Consider the following 19,535-nt stretch of genomic DNA (forward strand, 5'->3'; position numbering starts at 1 on the left):
GTAATTTTATTAAAAATTAATTTAAAAACTATGTGCCAATGATTATCTGTCAATGAGAAGAACTGGGGGCTTTTCCAATAACTTCATGTCGCTGCTAAAAGTGACTTTTCTTGCGGTTTTGGCCATAAACAGATAGTGAGAAAAAAGTTTTCTAGAGTATCCCAAGGCTCAAGTATGGATTCTATAATGCCTCTTTCCAAGTTTCGCAATTATGGTTAAGGTTAATGGATGCTTTTGCAATCAACTTCTTGGTGTTGCTATGTCTAAACATATTTACTCATAGCTTCTGCATCAGAATCCACAACAGTACTTGCATTAAAAGTGAGAAGCAGGCTCTTCTGAAGTTTAGGCAAGATCTCCAAGGCCCTTCAAACATGTTAGCTGATTGGACCAGAAATGGAGATTGCTGTAATTGGTCCGGCGTTGTTTGTGACAATGTAACTGGCCGTGTTACTGAGCTGCACCTTGGAAGTGCTCAGGGTGGGTGTGCATTAAAGGCTAAAGCTGAAACACTTGTAAGGCCGAAGTTAGGCGGTAAGTTGAATCCTTCTTTACTAGATTTGAAGTCTTTATCTTACTTGGATCTAAGCGATAATAATTTTGGACAAACTCCAATCCCTGCTTGGTTTTGGAACTTGACTTCCCATCTGCACTATCTGAACATCTCTAGAAATCAATTCCTAGGAAACATTTCAGATTTATTCACAATGAGTCATCCTTCTGTTGTGCTAGACTTGAGTTCCAACAACTTCACCGGTCCATTACCTCGTATCTCTGTCAGTGTGACTGCACTGGATCTTTCTAAAAATGCCCTGTCAGGATCTATTTCCCATTTTTTGTGCTATAGAATGAATCAGCCGATGAGATTGGAAGTCCTCAATCTTAGCTGTAATCTTTTTTCAGGAGAAATACCAGATTGTTGGGAGCAATGGCCAAGATTGGTGGCCATAAAATTTTGTAACAATAGTTTTAGTGGTAAGATTCCAAGTTCCATGGGAACTTTAACTCATCTTCAATCCTTGCACCTGCGCAACAACAGTCTAGTGGGTGAGGTGCCCTTCTCTCTAAGAAATTGTACTGAATTGCTCACTGTTGACTTTGGTGCTAATCAACTCTCTGGAGAAATACCACTATGGATGGGAGAGAGGCTCACAAAATTAATTGTTATCATCCTTCAAACAAATAGATTTCATGGTCCTATACCGCAAGAATTTTGTGCTCTATCTTCTCTTCAAATCCTGGACCTTTCGCACAACAATTTATCAGGAATTATACCAAGCTGTATAAAGAATCTTAGTGCGATGATCTCAAGAAATAACTCAGATGGCAAGATATCTTATAACACCTCAAGGGGATGCTTTTTTGACGATGTAGCACTTGTGGTGAAAGGAGTGGTAATGGATTATAGCGCTACCCTTAAACTACTTGCATTGTTGGATCTCTCAGACAACAATTTATCAGGTGACATCCCTGAGGAGGTGACAAGTCTCAAAGGTCTAATATCATTGAATTTGTCAAACAATCTATTGGTTGGAAGGATTCCAGATAACATTGGTTCCATGAGATTATTAGAATGTGCTGATTTATCAAAAAACAATCTTTCTGGTGGAATCCCATCAAGTATGGCTGCGCTAAACTTCTTGAGCTACCTCAACTTGTCCAATAACAAACTCACTGGAAAAATCCCATCAGGCACTCAGCTCCAAAGCTTAAGTGCATCTAGCTTTCTTGGCACTGAGCTGTTTGGACCACCATTAACTAAGGATAACACTTCTAGCCCTCTGACCCCAAGCAACACTGTAGGAGAAGAAGAAGTGGATAATGGACCTAAAGTGAACTGGTTTCATCTAAGTGTGGAATTTGGATTTTTGTTTGGATTCTTTGGTGTAATAGGCCCTGTTATATTCAGTAAGTCATGGAGACTTTTGTATTTTCAATATCTGGATAATATTGCATATGGTTTTTGTGGCATCATTTGTATATACTTTAGAGCGTATGTAGTTAAACGTCAGTGCTGTTAAGAACTCCAATAGTACTCTTCAAATAAAATGTACTATGATTTTTTTTTCCTTTTAATGTGCAATTATCCCTTCTAATATGGAAGCAGAGTTCACTTTATCCTCCGATTTGTTGTCACTTTGATGCTAAATTAGAAAAAAAAAATCTAAAAAACAGAAACATCATTTGCCTGATAAGTAATTGCTTGGTGATTTAGCTCTATTTATCCCCATATCTCATCATGAGTTGAAGGATACAAAATTAGGAAAACAGGATGGGAAGGATAATCAGTAGCAAAAGTTATGAGAATTGAGCATATCCTTCACATTATTTGTTGTTTCCTTCTCTTTCCTTTGACTTTCCTTTAATCAACCTTCGGAAATTCAAGCATTAATCATTTGAAAGTCATTTTAAAGCTTAAGGCATAAGAAACAAATTAAGAGACTTTTCAAAAAAATATTTTTCACTAAATATTTTAGTCCAAAAATAAATATTTGCAAAGTAAAATTTTTTTGGACTTTCTTTGAGCTTAATTATGAAAATATTTCTTCGTTTTTGAAAAATTTATTTTTTAAAGAAAATTTTAGAAGTCAAGAACTTTTTTTTTCTTTTTAAGAAGTAAAGCACAAAAGTAGATTTCTTTCTCAAAACTAATAATGTCAAAATTATATTAAATCCAAGGAAAATTTTTTTTGTTTGAATATCAATTGGAATTGCAATTCAGGCTTAAATAAATGATCTTTAAAGCAAAACTTTTGGTTCATGAAATCAAACATTTGCAGCAAATCTGAATTTGAAATTGTGGGTAAATCCGAATACTTTTGTAGTTTTCTTCCTAAACTTTCAATCACACTAGAAAAAACTTGTTCCAAGCATTACTAAAATTCTACATTCTGCACATTTGGACTTTAGACCTAGGATGCAAGGCACCGAGAGTTGTACAGAGTAAGCAAATCTTAAACGTCAATGGTAAATGCTCTCAGAAGAGTCAACCAAACCAGTTCTTGTCCTGGAAGGCACAAAAGAATGTAAAAATATCTGTCTGCCATACTTGTTTGAGCAATTAAATACACTTCCCGACTGTTCAATCTGGTTAATGGTTCTCTCCAAAATTTTGACATGGGCATGGCCTTTTGTGGATTTCAAGCCGAAAAACTTCATAAAACTCTGCTCTGGAAGAAACCCTTTATGCTTCCAACTTGATGATCCCATGATCTAAACTGGACTATCCAACTGAAAGGAGTTAGCTCTGTGGTGACATTAAATGATGACCCATGGCGTGCTATCCACTGAGATACTTTTACCCTAATCCTGCCAATTTATTATTTCTTGTAGCAGAAATTTATAATAAATTATTAGGGAAGACAATCAAGGAGGCTGAGATTTTTTCCTGATAAATTTAGATCAGAACAAATGATAGTTGGTTCTATTGATGTAAGGGTTATTGCCTTGGACAATGGTGAAAATCTTTATATTGCCAAGCATAGGTGCATGTCTATAGGAAAATTAAGCAGCTATCTAACACAAAAGCACAGGGCCGGAGACCCAATCAATGCATGTGAACAATATTCAATATGAAGGGTCTTGAGGGCCAATATTAGTAGAACGACAACCCATACATATTGCTTGCTATCTTACTTAAAGGCATAACATGAGTGGGCTGAGTGTATAAAACGTTCTTGTTCCCTGTAGTTACAGCTTCCAGCAAAAGATACATAATGCAACAAACAACTAAAAGGAGAAAAAAGTTATAGAGGCAAGCCATGTAGGTTATGCAAAAATTTCTTCATTGAAGGCGTACAAATCTTCTTTCATTTCCATTTCTTTAACATGAACCTTGAAAATTTTTCTAGTATGGTTAGTTATATTGTTCATCAATAAATTCCACGGTATCTGTTAGAAGAAGGGAAAATCTTGAATAAATAAAACTGTATAAGTTACATAAAAAATCTAAATTATGTATTGAAAAATCTAAATTATGTATGTTATATTCTTGTGATTTTTCTGGTTTTAAGATTGAGAGGTCGTTTGTATTTAATATACTTGGAATTCATCTGAAGATTGTATGTTTTTAGATGTCTCATAGTTTGATGTTGTTGATTCTAACAGAATTTCATTAATTTTTTTATTCAATTTTTTCATCTGGGCGAAGTTAATTGATTTTTTCATTGATTTTGTACAATTTTGAAATGTGACCAAATTTACTGCATTCATAACAATTTATTGTTCTGTTAATTTTATTTTTTACTTTTTTTCCTTTGTTTTTCTTTTCTATATCTTTTGTATTTTGATTTTTTATAATAGTTTGAAGTAATTTTTTTATGCATTTTGTTATATAATAATGGCAAAAATACTCCAATCTATCAACTCTGATGACGAAAATGAAGATGAAGACATGCAAGCTTATGAGTCTTCCAATAAAAGTATTGACTTGGCCCAAGATGTTGACTTCCTCTTGGTAAGATCCAAAAGATGAAGCCTTTGGGCTTGTAAACTTCAAGTCCAAAATCATCAAAGATCTTAATAATAATAATAATAATAATAAAGCACTTTCAGAACCATCTTTTGCAAAAGCATCATTGATAGAAACCCCTTTTTTTGTAGGAAAACAAAATTTATAACATTAAAATTCTTCCATTTCTCAAAACCACTTCTTCTTCAAGCTCAATATTAAATCAAATCCAATTGGTCAATGAAGAAAATGCTCACTACGAAAACATATCCAAGAAATAGATAACTAGAAAATCCCATGAGTTCCTTAAAACCAAATTAATAAATCATCAACCTTCCATAACTTGTATCTACATTCTTTTATGTGGATATTTGATCAAAACTAAGAAAAGGGAATACCCATCCAAAGCCAATATGAAAATATCCAACTCTTGAATCAAGAGATAATAGAAAAAACTCAAACATAAAAAATATAATTATATTCACTTTGGATTAATTCAAGTAAAGTAGGAGTTAAACCTCTCACAAAAGAAGGATTAAATACTTCTATCCTTATAACCCTCAAAGATAAAAGACATCTCCATTTCAATGACTCTTTATTAGGTAATGGAAACCAACCTATGTAGATGATTGATACATTTCAACATTTCTCAAATTTTATCGTATCCTTTAAAGATAAGAATATCCCAAATTCCTTGACACTCTAAATCCAAACACATAATTACAAGATGATGTCATGATTTGAACCATTGACTTTAGTTTATTTGTTATACTATAAGGCTATGTATTCTGTGATAAATATTAAGGCTTTTATCTGCAACTTCAAAGGAGAAACTCTCTTAATTCAAATAGACATGTCTAGATCCCATACTGCCATACCAAGGATCATACATTGGCACAAGTCTAACTCCTAAGTAGATGGAGGCTTGGAAGAGTTACGATTATTGTTCCCATCCAAAATACAAGAATTAACGATGTAGCCCAATATAGAGATGGATCTAGGGATGTCAATGGGTAGGGTACCTGTTAATTTTGAGGTACGTAAACTTGAACCTAATTAAAAAATAGAGTACTTGAACTCGATAATTACCTAAATATATTTTAAAATTATTATCCTAATTAGAACCCTAACAAAGACTAACTACCTGATAATTACCTAAACTCGTTTAAAAATCCTATTATGTAAAAAAATTATTAAAATACTCCTCATGGATACCCAATTATTTGAACCCAAATCTGTACCTCGTATCTATATGCAATAATATTTTCATCCATATTTCTTATAATTCATCAATAATTAAATTTATAAAAGCACATAAATAATACAATTTAAATTTAAATAATCAAAGACAAATATCTCAAATATCAACTTAAATAATTAAAAACAATTCAAACAATAACTTAAACATTACAAATTTAAAAAAGCTATATAGGTTTGTCCATAAAATTGAAAAAATAACTACATTCCAAAATTATTCTAATCATACAATTTCTTTTTAGGTATATATTTTATAAGTTCACATACACAAAGTATATATTATAAATAATTATTTTATAAGTTATAATTTCTGTAACGTTAACGCAAAACAGAAAATAAATATGTTCATATTTAAAGTATATATAATAAAAGTATATATATAATAGTAATTATATTCTTTATAAATTAACACAATATATAAAATATATGTATTAAAAGATATTACAAGTTAATTAATAATCATAGTTTTATGAATTAATTTAATTAATAATATGGGTTTATCTTTAATTACATAAAATTAAAAAAATATAATCAGGGTTCAAGTATTGGGTACCTAAGCGATGGTACCGGAACCTAATATGATTAGTAAAATTACTACTCGAACCCGATTATAGGGTACCTTAACCCTATATAACTGGGTCGGGTACTCGCGAGTACCCTGTAATAAGGTACCCAGTGACATCCCTAGATGGATCTGTAGAACTAGTTTTTAGCATACCTTTAAGAATGCCTCCAAGATAATCTTTTGGTGTATGACACACCATTGTTGCTATTAGAAGCTTAAATATTTCAGGAGATAAGTCATTCACAACAAATCATAAAACAGATAACTAGAGCTTTTGTTTCTTTAGTACCATCCAATATTAGGACAAATTTATAAGGAATAGATAATTCCTTAACCCCAACTAATATACAACAAGAAAGAACCTAATCCAACCAATTCACCTCACGTCTCCAACATATTCATCAATGGCTAATAATCCAAACATAACCACAAAAGACATAGAAAAATACCATATATATATATATATATATATATATATATATATATATATATATATATANNATATAAGGATAATCATAATTTTATTCATAGTCTAACTCTAACTAACTAATAATATGATAGCATAACTCTAATAAGATATTGTAGTCTAACTAGGTAATAGTATTGAATAACAACTCTAACTTAATAATTTGTATAATTATTTTAACACTCCCTTTCAAACTCAAGATGGTATGGTACATGCCAACTTGAGTTTGAAAACTAAGATCAACTAAGTCTTACAATCAATTAGAGGTTGCATGATGTAATGACATGGAAAAACACAACACAAAAGATAACATGGCGAAACATGTTGCAAGTGCTATGACGAAACATGACACAGAGGATGACGTGACAAAATATGGCATAAAAGATAAAAGTGGGAAAACTCATGGTAAGTGACGTGATGAAACACAACATAAAGATGACACGGTAAAACACAACATAAAAGATATACGTGGCGAAACACGAAATAAAGGATGACGTGGTGAAACACGACATAAATAATTGAAATACTAATGATGTTACAAGAACATGTGGCAGTGAATGTATCAAATAAATTGTAGTGCCAGAAGACGTTAATACATGGACAATCGAAGCATAGAGCTATCGATAAGTAAAGCATGTGAAACAAGGCATGGGACATGTGAAACAAGGTTTGCTAACAACCAAGGTGGCTTTGTTACCATGGTAGAAGAACGAAAAATCTTGTATAATATAAAATTGTATAAATTACAGATAAAGATATATTATGTATTGAGAAATCTAAATTATGTATGTTACACAAATAAATAAGCATATATATATAAGGCCAATTCTAATCTTATTCATAATCTAACTGTAACTAACTAACATTATTATAGTATAACTCTAATAAGATATTATAGTCTAATTAGATAATAATATTGTATAATAGCTCTAACTAAACAATTTGTATAATTATCTTAACAGTATCAATATAGATTTTCATCTTCCTATAGCTGAAGTCTTCACAATTCATAGTTCTATTGTCAAGAGCTATTAATTCTCCCCATAATTTTGCAATACTCAAGATAGTGTTGTATGCTCGTGAGTAAATTATAATGCCATACATTGCCAACATTGTTGTGCATACATGCATGACCATTTCTTTAATCCAAGGTTCCACAAATGTGAACACATGCATGACCATTTCTTTAATCCAAGGTTCCACAAATGTGAACTAACTATTTGTAGAAGTAACTCAGCCTCACCAAGGATTACAAAAACAATACCACCCGCACAACAACATTGGATCAAAGACAATAGATAACAAATAAAACACATTTGCAAAATCTCAATAGAATCTTAAAATGAGACTGTTGGTAACTAATCAAGTAGCAATTAACGTAGTTTTAAATCCTTGATTTTGTTTTTGTGATTTGTTATTACCATTAGAAGACTTTACAAAACCTTTTCAACTTTGTCTATACAAACCTTGTAACCCTGATGTAAAAAGTATGGAAGAAAACTCAGTAGACTTAACCACGCATCTTTCTTGTTCCTTTACTCTTCATCTTTGTCTCATCCTTAATCTATCTAAAATTCTTCAAACTCTATTAAAATTTCTTCATAGTATCAGAGCTATGAGAACATATTAATATTCCTCATTTTTTTTGTCACAACTCATCTCTTCTATCACTCCACCTCTATCTCTCTCTATATTTTCATCACCGATGTTGGTGGTCTCCCAGTCAACACAATTTTCTTTGCCTTTTTTTTTGTTTATTTTAACTCTTTCTCGTTGATTTCTCTCTTTCTCTAGATATTCTGTTCAATTTCTTTCCCTTTTGTCAATTTTTTGTTAATTGGCCTAATTTTATTCTACTACCTAAAAAATAGCTTTTGGGTTAGTTTACAAGTCAAATTCGATTAACACTATCTATTTTCCTAAAGCCACTCCATCTTGTTTTTTTTTCTAGCAGTCAATGTTCTCTTATTAAGACAAGACCTTCCTTTATCTTTCTTATGGAAACTCATCTACTTCTTCATAAATAAAAATGTCTTTTTTTTGTCTATTTTGTTACTTTTTTCTATAAAAAATACTTCTTTTTTTAATTTGTCTAATTAAAACCTTCCTCTCCCTTTCTTTTAAAAGGCCACCCGTTTCTTCTCAAAAAAAAAAAAAATTATCTCTCAAAAAAAAATTGTCTTACTCCTTTTGTCTATATCTATTATTTTTTTCTATCAAAATATTTTATTTTCTTACTTCTCCCATTCTGTTAGCTTTTTAATGCTATTTATACTTTATTAAGTCTAATCATTTTATTTTCTTTAAACTTAATGGCACCATCATAATACCTATATGCTTCAACCCTTGATGTGGACAATTTTATCTCAATTCATTTGAATCAAACTAATTTTTTATTGTGAGAAACTCAAATCATGGGTTAGATAGAGAGTTAAGATATGTTAGGCTTCATCGATGGTTGAAACCCTATGCTTGAACCAACAATTTCCACTTCATCTCAAATTCTTGAGATAAACCTTGCATATTTGGCTTGAAAGAAATCTGATGCTCTACTTCAAGGATGGATTACCAAGACCTTAACAAAAGAGGTACTTGGATTGGTTGTGAGGCTTGAAACTTCATCTAACATTTGGAAAGCACTTATTGAAGCTTTTGCTCATGGGTCTCAAGAGAGAGAGTTTTATCTTTTATAGACTTTTTAGGCTCATCGAATAGACAATTTGTCAATTTCTAAGTATATTAGGAAATTCAAAGAACATCTACAATGACCTTGTTGCCATTGGCAAACCTAAAAGTGATCAAACCAAAATCTTTTAATTACTTAGAGGTCTTGGTTTTGGATATGAATATTTTGTTATTGCAATGATGAAACTACCAATTCCATCTTTTAGAGAACTTATACCCTTACTACAAAGAAATGAAACAATGAAGGCAAGTAATAATTTTGAAAGTTAACAATTTTATCATTGAGTAAGAGGGAACCAAAGGAATTACAATAACAAGTTCAAACAACCTACATTTTCGTCATAAGGTCAAGGCTTTGCTTAAACAAATCACAGTAGTAAAAAATATGGCATCTTAGGTGCAAAACCTTGTATAACATCTAACAAGCCTTTCTTTAAAAAAGATAAAGACAATCAAGTAGTTTGCTAGATTTCTCAAAAGCCAAGACACACTACATTGAATTGTTGCCAGATTTTACCAGACTGACATGTTTTTCCAAGCTTCCCATGCCTTTGCAACATTCACTATCTCAAATTTTCAAGATGAAGCTTGGGACCTAGACACTGGTGGATCCTCCTATATAACTACCCATCTTGGTAAGCTAGATAATGTTGTTTCATATAAAAGACCAAATAAAATCATGGTAGGAAATGGACATGCTTTAGATATTTCACACATTGGTTCTACATCTATTAATATTAATAACTCTAATGTAAAATTAAATAATGTTTTGGTTGTGCCAAAGATAATGAAAAATTTAGTTTCTATGAGTCAGCTAACTACTAATTGTCTATATATTTGCAAATTCTCATATGATAGTTTTGTGATAAAGGACAAGAAGAAAGCAGAACATAGCAACATGACTTAGAAATGGTGGATTGTACAACTCGCAACTTGAAAATCCAATAGCTTTCTCCTTAAACAGATCTCATGTTGCTTTAGACATAACATGGTATGTAAGATTATGGCATCCTTAAATGCTTGTAAGTAAAATTTTAAAGATACAAAGTCTTATTTCTAATATAATAATTTCAGTAATACACATATATGCAATAACTATCAAATGAAAAAATCATGTAGACTCTTTTTTCTAATTAATGATGATTTTTGCAAAAAACCAATTTTTATCATTCATTGTGATTTATGAGGCAAAACACTTCTTTTATCACATCAAGGCTTTCAATATTATGTTATTTTTATTGATGAATGCACAAGATTTGCTTGGTATTTCCATTAAAACAAAAATATGACTTTTTGCAATGTTTTATTGAGTTTCATAAATATGTACAGAATTAGTTTGACAAGGTGATCAAAATTTTCCAATTAGATGGAGGAGGAGAATTTAAAGACTAAATTCAATGCCTACTTATCTAACCATGGAATTAAGTATCAGATATATTACATTGATACACCAGAATATAATGGTCTTGTAAAAAGGAAACATAGAAATATCACTAAAATAGGTTTCACAATGATGTTTCATGGCAATATTCCTAAGTTGTTTAGCAATGAAGCATTTGGAACAATTGTGTGGTTGATCAACAAACAACCTCATGAGTTTTATAGTGTGACAATCCTTATAAAATACTGGTCAGAAAACAACCTGACTACTCGTATCTCAAAATTTTTGACTGTAAATGTTTTCCATACCTTCGAAATTTTGCCAAAACAAAGTTGGATCCAAGATATCTACCTTGTGTGTTTCTTGGTTATACTGAAGTATATAAAGGATATAAATGCTACCATCCACCATCAAGGCATATGTATGTTTCTTGTCATGTGATCTTTGATGAAAAATCAAATCCTTTTTGTGAAACAAAAGGTTTGTTAACTCCACCTCCAAAACAATTCCAAAACTTTCTTCCAAGTATTATTGAATCAAAATCCTTACTAAATCAAAATCCTTTACCTATTTGTGAGCATATTTCTATAAACTCAAAATTTCTATTTGGAAATGAATCTATTCTTGAGAACTTTTTGCTAGTTCGTGAACCCGTTCTTGAAATCACAAGCCCTTTGCTTGACAATGACTAAATTTCTAAAAATTCACAACAACACATAACTTCATTCCCTATCGATTTTATAGAGCTTTCAAAGGAATTTGATTTACCATTTCCTTAGTCTTAAACTCTTTCAACCATCATGGCACCAAATATCAATTCTCCTTCCTCACCTACATGTCAATTCAACAATCAACACATGATTACAAGAAGCAATAGTAGTCACATTGCTCAACCTCTATAGCACTTTACACCTTTATCTCAATCCAAAACAATAGCCACAAGATTTAAAAATGGTATTGTTAAACCAAAACCCAAATATACATCACTAGCTTGTGCACTCTTAACACAAATACCCCTAGAACCTAGAACCATAAAAGCAACTCTTTAACACCTAGGATGGTTACAAGTTATGAAAAAAAAAGCTTACTACACTTCATGAGAATGACACTTGGGACTTTGTTCTAAGAACTATAGACATGAATGTTATTGGCTATAAGTGGGCAGGCAAAACTAAACTTAAAGCATATGGTTCCTTAGAGAGATTGAAAGTTCTTCTTGTTGCTGAAGGATATTCTCGAGGACAAGGCCTAGATTTTGCAAAGACCTTCTCCCTAGTTGTCAAACTTACCACTATTTGTATTGTCTTCATTATTCCTTAGCCAATAATTGGAGTATCAAGTAACTCGATGTGAAGAATACTTTCTTCCATGGTTACCTTTCAAAACCTATTTACATTGAACAATCTCCTGCGTAGACAAACCATGCCTACAAGCTCAAGAAATCTTTATATGGCCTCAAACAAGCTCTTTGTGCCTAGTTGGATCATTTCAACTTTTTTTTATTGGTTTTAATTGCAACATAGCGGACTCTTCTCTTATTGTTAGAAAAAAGTTGCATGGCATTATATATTTACTTGTATATGTAGATGATATCATTATAACTGGTAGTGATCTGCATATGTTGATGACTTTATTCATGAAATCAGAAATGAATTCTTTATGAAAGATCTTGGTTACATTCATTATTTTCTCGGTATTGAGATAAATAAATTTTCTCAAATTCTTCTTCTTAATCAAGTTAGATATGCATTTGAATTACTTGCCAAAGCCGATATAATAGATTGCAAGCCTATTGCTACTCCTTTGCCTTTTAAAATTGAACCTACTTGAACACAACTTTTTTTAGATACAAAACATTAATGAAGTATTTTTGGAAGACTAAAGTACCTTACATGTACAAGACCAAACATAACATATAGTGTGAATTATATATCTCAATTTATGCATTTTCTTACCCAATATCATTTTTAGATTGGAAAAATGATAATCAGATATGTTAAAGGAACAATCACATATTGTGTCAAATTGTTCTTATGTGATTTACTTGTTGTTAGCTTATTTTGATGTAGATTGGGTAGGTTGTTTACTAACAAGAAGATCTACAATAGAGTATTACACATTCTTTTACTGTAGTTGCATTGCTTGGAGCTAAAAAAAAAAAAAACAGTTTAGTGTAGCCAGATCAACTGCAAAGGTAGAATATAAGGCATTAACCTCCACGATTGCTGAATTTGCATGGATATCCTACATTCTCTAAGACCTTGGCCTATTGATAACTCTATGTTATAGAGTTATTTTTTCACCTTTTGAGAATTAAATTGTTTAAGTTCTTAAGATTTAGTTTAGAAATTAAGTATTTTTATTTATTTGTTTAGGTTTAAGTAAATCATGTTCGGTCAATTTAATTTAAGTTATTTTATGTTATTTTGATGATAATTTGCTTTTAGTTTAGTTATTATTAATTAGTTTGTTGTTTTTATAGTTGTGCAATTGAAGAAGGCTTGAATTGCTAAAGAAAAGTGCATAAAAGATTTATGTTTCTCTTGGACATGTTCCAATATTTTGAGCATAACTCTCATTATAGAACTCCAATTTACATGATTCCTAAGTCAATGAAAAGCTAAGAGACAGAGATACAACTTTCATTTTTTACCACTTTACTCAGTTCAACCTAAAAAAAGGAGAAAATTGTGTCACAAGTCGATGTAGTGCAACAGACAACATATGGCAAGACAAAACTTTGGGTGTTGTAGCCATGGATGCATGGGTGCCATGGCACCATGAATTTGAATGTATGGCCAACCAAGTCAGAGAGCTCAACACTGTGGTGTTGAAGGAGTGGCACCACGAAGTCGACACAATAACTCAAGTTTCAAAAAATTTGAACTTTCAATTTGAGTAAAATTTTGAGCTCTATTTAAAAACCTTTTTAGAGCACTTGAGAACTACAATTAAGATAAGTTTTCCCTGAAGAAAAAGAGCTGTCAAGCAAGCAAGAGAGTTAGGAAAGATTCTTGAAGATTAAAGATTGAAGACCTGACGAATCTTAGTTATCTTTTCTTCTTTAGTTCTCTTTATATTTTCTTTGTTTAGTGTTAATAGTTAAACTTTTTTGGATGATGTTTTTAGTAGTTATGAGGAAATAATTTTCTCATCTAAAATTACAATTGACTCCAACATGTAGTTTGAATTTTTAATACTCTCTTTTGCTTATGATTGATTGTGCTTGAGTTGTTTGTTTCAATCTTGCTCTTAATACGTCCGATTGATTGGCCACCAATTAAACTGATTTGGTAATCTAAATAGAATTGAGAGAAGGAGTTTAGTGTAAGGCTTAGATGAAATAACATATGTTCAATATCAATTGCATGAGATGAACGATTTGATTTGCATGTGAGGTAGACATATACTTGCATGTCATATGTAGTCAATATTAAAATCTAAGCTTAATGAGGCTTTCTTAATTGCAATTTGCATAGACATATAGTGAATTGGTTAAGAGAGATATTTTTATAAGAACCTCGATGGAGACTTTTAAATGCATTAAAATTCTAGGTTAATCACTTAAGCCTATCTAGTAAGTAAAGAGAGAGTAGAAGAGATGTAAATTGTGAGGGGGGATATTGTAATTCTAGGTCCTATTTGGTTGATAAATTCTGTTTAAATTGTGATTCTTGTTCTTAGTTTTAGTTTCTTTAATTTTAGTAGTTTTAAAAATTGGTTGTTTGGATAAGATTAAATTGTGTTAATTTTAGTACTTAGCAAGATTTTAGTACAATTCCTCATGAGAACTATGCTTTACTTTCTATTATATTACTTGTTAACGATATGTGCACTTGCGTGGTAAATCCGACAACACCTTTGTACATCACAACCAGCTTTCTTTTTATATGACAACCTTTTTGCCTTTCAAATGATTGTCAATCTCGTTTTGCATATTAGAACCAAACATATCAAAATCAATTACCATTTTGTTAAGAAAAAAATAACCTTGGGATCCATTGTCATAAACTTTGTTCTATCAACTACCCAAACAACTTTCTTACCAAACTTTTTTCTAGATCTACATTTAAAATCTACGAATCAAACTTGGTCTATGGAAGCCTCCCTTGGCCCTTTTGAAAGAAAGTGTAGAAGTAACTTAGCCTTACCAAAGATTATAAAAATAAGAACACTTGCACAATAGCATTGAATCAAATAAAACATGTGCAAAATCTCAACAAGAAACTTAGCACAAGACTGTTGGCAATTAATCAAGCAGCAATCAATGCAATTTTGAATCCTTGATTTTGTTTCTATGATTTGTTGCTATCGTTTGTTAGCTTTAAAATGATTATAGTTTTGATTATGATAAAATGACCTTAATTTGCTTGAATATTATTTGAGTGATTCTTAACAAATCCTTGAAATGATTTAATTCTCATAAGCTTGTTCATATTAGTTGTGTAAATTCTTGAAGTCATTGAATTTTCACTTGCTTACCAAATGTTTACAAGCTTAAATGACTTAATTGTATCAATGTTAAATTTTCTTGAAAGACTTTTATTTATGATCCTTTTAACATTTATCTTTGAGATGTTGAAGTTGCAAGATAGGTTCTAAAATTGTGAAGTTCATCTCAAAGCATTCAAAGAACCTTAAGGTTATCTCAAGCCAAAAAGTTCATTCTTAACTCAACACTTGATCACAAGGAAGAAGCAAGGAAGAAATAGCTGAATTTAAGTACCAAAATGTCAAGGAATCTTGAAGGAACAAAGCTCCAATTGATCATAGAGTAAGGCAAGTCGATCTTATGGCGATAAATCATGTAAATATGGCTAAGTGCGTCTTTTGTACATGCAGTGGTATTTCAAACATAACTCTCACTAAAGAAGTTCAATTGAAGTGATTTCTAAATCATTGGAAAGCTAAGAGATAGGGCTACAACTTTTATATTATCACTTCATCCAATTCAAATAAGATTGAGGTCAAAATTGCATCAAAAAAGGCTAAACTATTGTAGTTTTCGAAAAGAAACAACCATAGTCGACCCTGTAACTACTATAGTCGACTCTTGGGAAGTAAACATGTAAAATCCAAGCTTTTATGAAGCCATAGTCGACCTTAAGCAAGTGGCAGTCGACTACACCAAGTCAGATCTAAAAAATTCAATCTTTATGGCAAATAATCGACTAGAGAACTTCCATACTCGACTACAAGTGACCGTTAGACACAAAGTTCAAAAAGAAAATAGCTAGTTTCTTGCTCTAATCACCTCAAATGGCTCCAAGACTCTTTCACCTATAAAAAAGACCATTGGGAAGCATTTCAGGTTAAGGAAGAAGAAAGAAAAAGGGCCAAACTCTTGAAGATCATGGTGTTGAAAAGAAAAGAGATGAAACCAAGCAAAACCAAGCCTTCTTAAGCTTAAACCTTCTTTGTGTATTCATTCCAATCTTTATATCCTATCTTTATACCTAATGTTAGGAATTCTTCCTCCATTGGACCCACTTAGAAAAATCTACCTTTTAGAGGTACTGTTGCTATCCTTGTAAAAGTTTTAACTTAGTTTTGAAAAGTTAGTGTTTGGGTTTATGGTGATCTTGTTAAAACCATGAGTTTGTGATGAATTCGTTAAAACCATGGGTTATAGCTTGATCTTGTGAAAAGTTGTTGTAAGGGTTATCGCTTCTCGTTAAAAAGCAAGAATCTTTTTGAGTGGATTGGAAATTCCTTAGTTTGCTAAGGGAGTGGATGTAAGCTTTTGAGAAGGTAGAATCGCTATAAATCTTTGTGTCTTCATTTTCATTTTTATCATTGCTTTAAATTATTGCACTTGACTTTGGAAAACTCATTTTACAAATTTATTATGCTTTGATTTATACTTATCACATATTGGGTTGGATCTTTGCTAAATCTTTTTCAACTATCATCACTTGATTATCTCTTATTTGATTTCACTTGAAAAATGGTTTAAGCATCTCAAGATTGATAATTTGCTTGCATTTAATTTAGTAGTTTTGATAAAGAATTACATATGCATCAAAACCTTCCTTGGAACTTCCTCTATAAGTTGTGAAAACAATTTACTGGTTAAGGGTCGACTACAAGATTATTGGAGTCAACTATAAGAAGTTCAAATTGCTTTAAAATGAGTTCTTCACAAGCATAGTTGACTAGAAATCTTTTATAGTTGACTACTTCAGTTGCTTCTAGTTTCTCAAGTTTCCGTATTGTGATTTATTGCTATATTTGCCTTAGAAAATCTTTTGTTTTGTTTTTGACACAAGAAAAACTTTTTGGTTGCAAAAAGTCTTGATTTTTATACTTAATTTCAAAAGAAATTTTTAAAGTCCAATTCACCTCCTCTTGGACATTCTTGCCATTTATTCATTGAGCTAACATTTCTAACATTGTTAAAAGACCTTACAAAATCTCTTCAACTTTGGGTTTATATGGAACTTAAATTATTGGATCAATGAGATCTTTCAAGTTAAGTGCTTTCTTTTTATTCCATTAGTAGAAGTTCACCAAATGATTGGCTCTGTACTACGTGGTCCAATCTTACATGGACCAATCTTAGACTCCAACCAAAATTATTGGATAATATACTTCTATGCTAATGCATACAGGGCTGACCCTTGGGTGAAGCCACCCAAGCAAGGGCTTTAGGCCCCAAATTTGGAGAGGCCCTAATTTTAAGAAAGATTTATAATTTTATAATATTATAATATAATTAATTATATTAAAAATACATAAAAATTAAAAAATATATAAAAATAAAAAATAATTCATAAAATTATTTGTTCTTTTACTTTTTTTAATTATGTGTCTAATAAATCTCAATTTTCTATTACTTATTTCTAGAATGCTATTAATTCTCAACTATGTTCTCTTATTTCCAATAAACTAATAGTTATATGTATCTAGTGCTTGTTTAGCCTTACTTTTTTTCAACTTATTTATCTCTTAAAAGTAAAAGTCAGGTTAAACATAAATTTTGAAAATCTCTTAAAAAAAAGTAGCTTTTATTAAAGAACAAATTTTTGAAAAAAGAGCTTCAGATGAGCTTTTTCTTCTCTTCTTTTAAAAATGCAAGAGAATTTTAATTTTTATTCCAAAAATATCCTCATCTGTTAAAGATAATTAAAATATTACCCTCTAAAAAAAAGAAATACCATTTATGATAATTTTAATCAAAATTATAACTTATAAAAAAGAACTTATAAGAAGAAATTTATCAAACAACTTTAGGTTAATTTTAAAAGTTATTATTTTTCATAAGAGCTTTATAATAGCTTTTAAGTTAGAAAAAAACCAGGTCAAACAGGTTCTTAATCATCTCCAACAACTATTTTTTTTCTCACTTATTTCTTTTATTTTCAATCAAAGCATTTAATGATTTTCAACAACTATTTTTTTTCCTATATATAAAACCAATTATTTTTTTCAATGTATAATATCTACTTTTGAAATCTTCCTTTCTCTTTTACTCTTTCTTTCTTTAACTTCAATTTTTTTTCAAAGAATACATAAGAAGTCTGTTCTTTTATTATCTTCATAAAGCTGTGAGCCTCATTTGCGGTTTGCAATAAGCATTCAACAATTAGGTACTATTGTTCTAATCTTTACAGATTTTTTTACTTTAATTTAGATTTATATTATAGTGTTATATTATTTTTATTTTATGTGATAGTTGATTTATTTGAATTAAAAATTTTGATTGTTGATTTTATATTAGTCATTTAAAAAATATAAGATAATTATAATAGTTAAATATTTTTAGAATAATGTTAATAATTCAAGTAAGTGTTGCTTTAGGAGAAAGAAGCTTTTCAAAATTAAAATTAATAAAATCTTATTTAAGATCAACAATGTCTCAAGAAAGATTAAATGGATTGACTATATTATCAATTGAAAAAGAAATATTAGAAGAACTTGATTATAAAAGTTTAATTAAAAATTTTACATCTCAAAAAGCTAGAAGAATAAAATTTTAATAATTTTTTTTAATTTCAATAAAAAAAACCTCATTTGAATATTTAGTTTTAAACCTTTGAACTTATTGGGCTACCCTTGAATGCAAATAGGCAAGGGAGCTGAAATACGCGACTGATGTGCTATGAATCTGATAAAAAAAATATTGTGGTTGCTGGTAATGCTAATGTTTTTATCTTTATGAGAGATTTGGACATGTGGTTTTGTAAGGAACATCTGTGGGAGAGACTCAACACTTTCTGGAATATCAGAATTTGTTGATTCTGTGCTAGAGAGATTCTCTGAGCGTTCTGATGATTGTGGGGTTGTAGCCGGGAGATTATTTCTGGCTATTTCTTGCAGACGGGGTGGGGAAAATGTTTGGGGTTTCTGAGATCATTAGTTGGGAAGGCGACTATGAACAAATTAAAGCCACTTGAGTTGCGCTCACTTTCACCAGCTCCAAAATTCTAGAGGAAAAAACACCGAACTTATCTTCCCACTATTTAAACGTGAAAGACACGTGGGACTATTAAGAAACAAGCTTTTCAAAAGTTACCAAATCTAAAAGATAAATGTGCAGTCAAACTTTTTACTAATCAAGATTAAAACTAAATAGTGTTCTCAAATTTACTGTGCTTTGACAATATTTTCCACAAAACAATCTCTATTCATCGACCCTTTTTTAATTTAAACTTGTTCTTCTAGCCCGGAATTACATTCATATCAGGATTTGATCAATGATAACACTCTTTTTTTTTTCTTTTTTTTATTC

General features: G+C 30.7%; 1 protein-coding gene across 1 annotated transcript; it reads left to right on the forward strand.

Moving 5' to 3' along the window:
* Positions 225-19,154, forward strand: LOC18586565 (probable LRR receptor-like serine/threonine-protein kinase IRK). Its single transcript, XM_018128811.1, has 2 exons — positions 225-1,908; positions 18,967-19,154. The coding sequence occupies exons 1-2, from the start codon at positions 225-227 to the stop codon at positions 19,152-19,154; spliced, it is 1,872 nt and encodes a 623-aa protein (XP_017984300.1).

The sequence above is a fragment of the Theobroma cacao genome, chromosome 10 (assembly GCF_000208745.1).
Source record: "Theobroma cacao cultivar B97-61/B2 chromosome 10, Criollo_cocoa_genome_V2, whole genome shotgun sequence".
Lineage (NCBI taxonomy): Eukaryota > Viridiplantae > Streptophyta > Magnoliopsida > Malvales > Malvaceae > Theobroma > Theobroma cacao.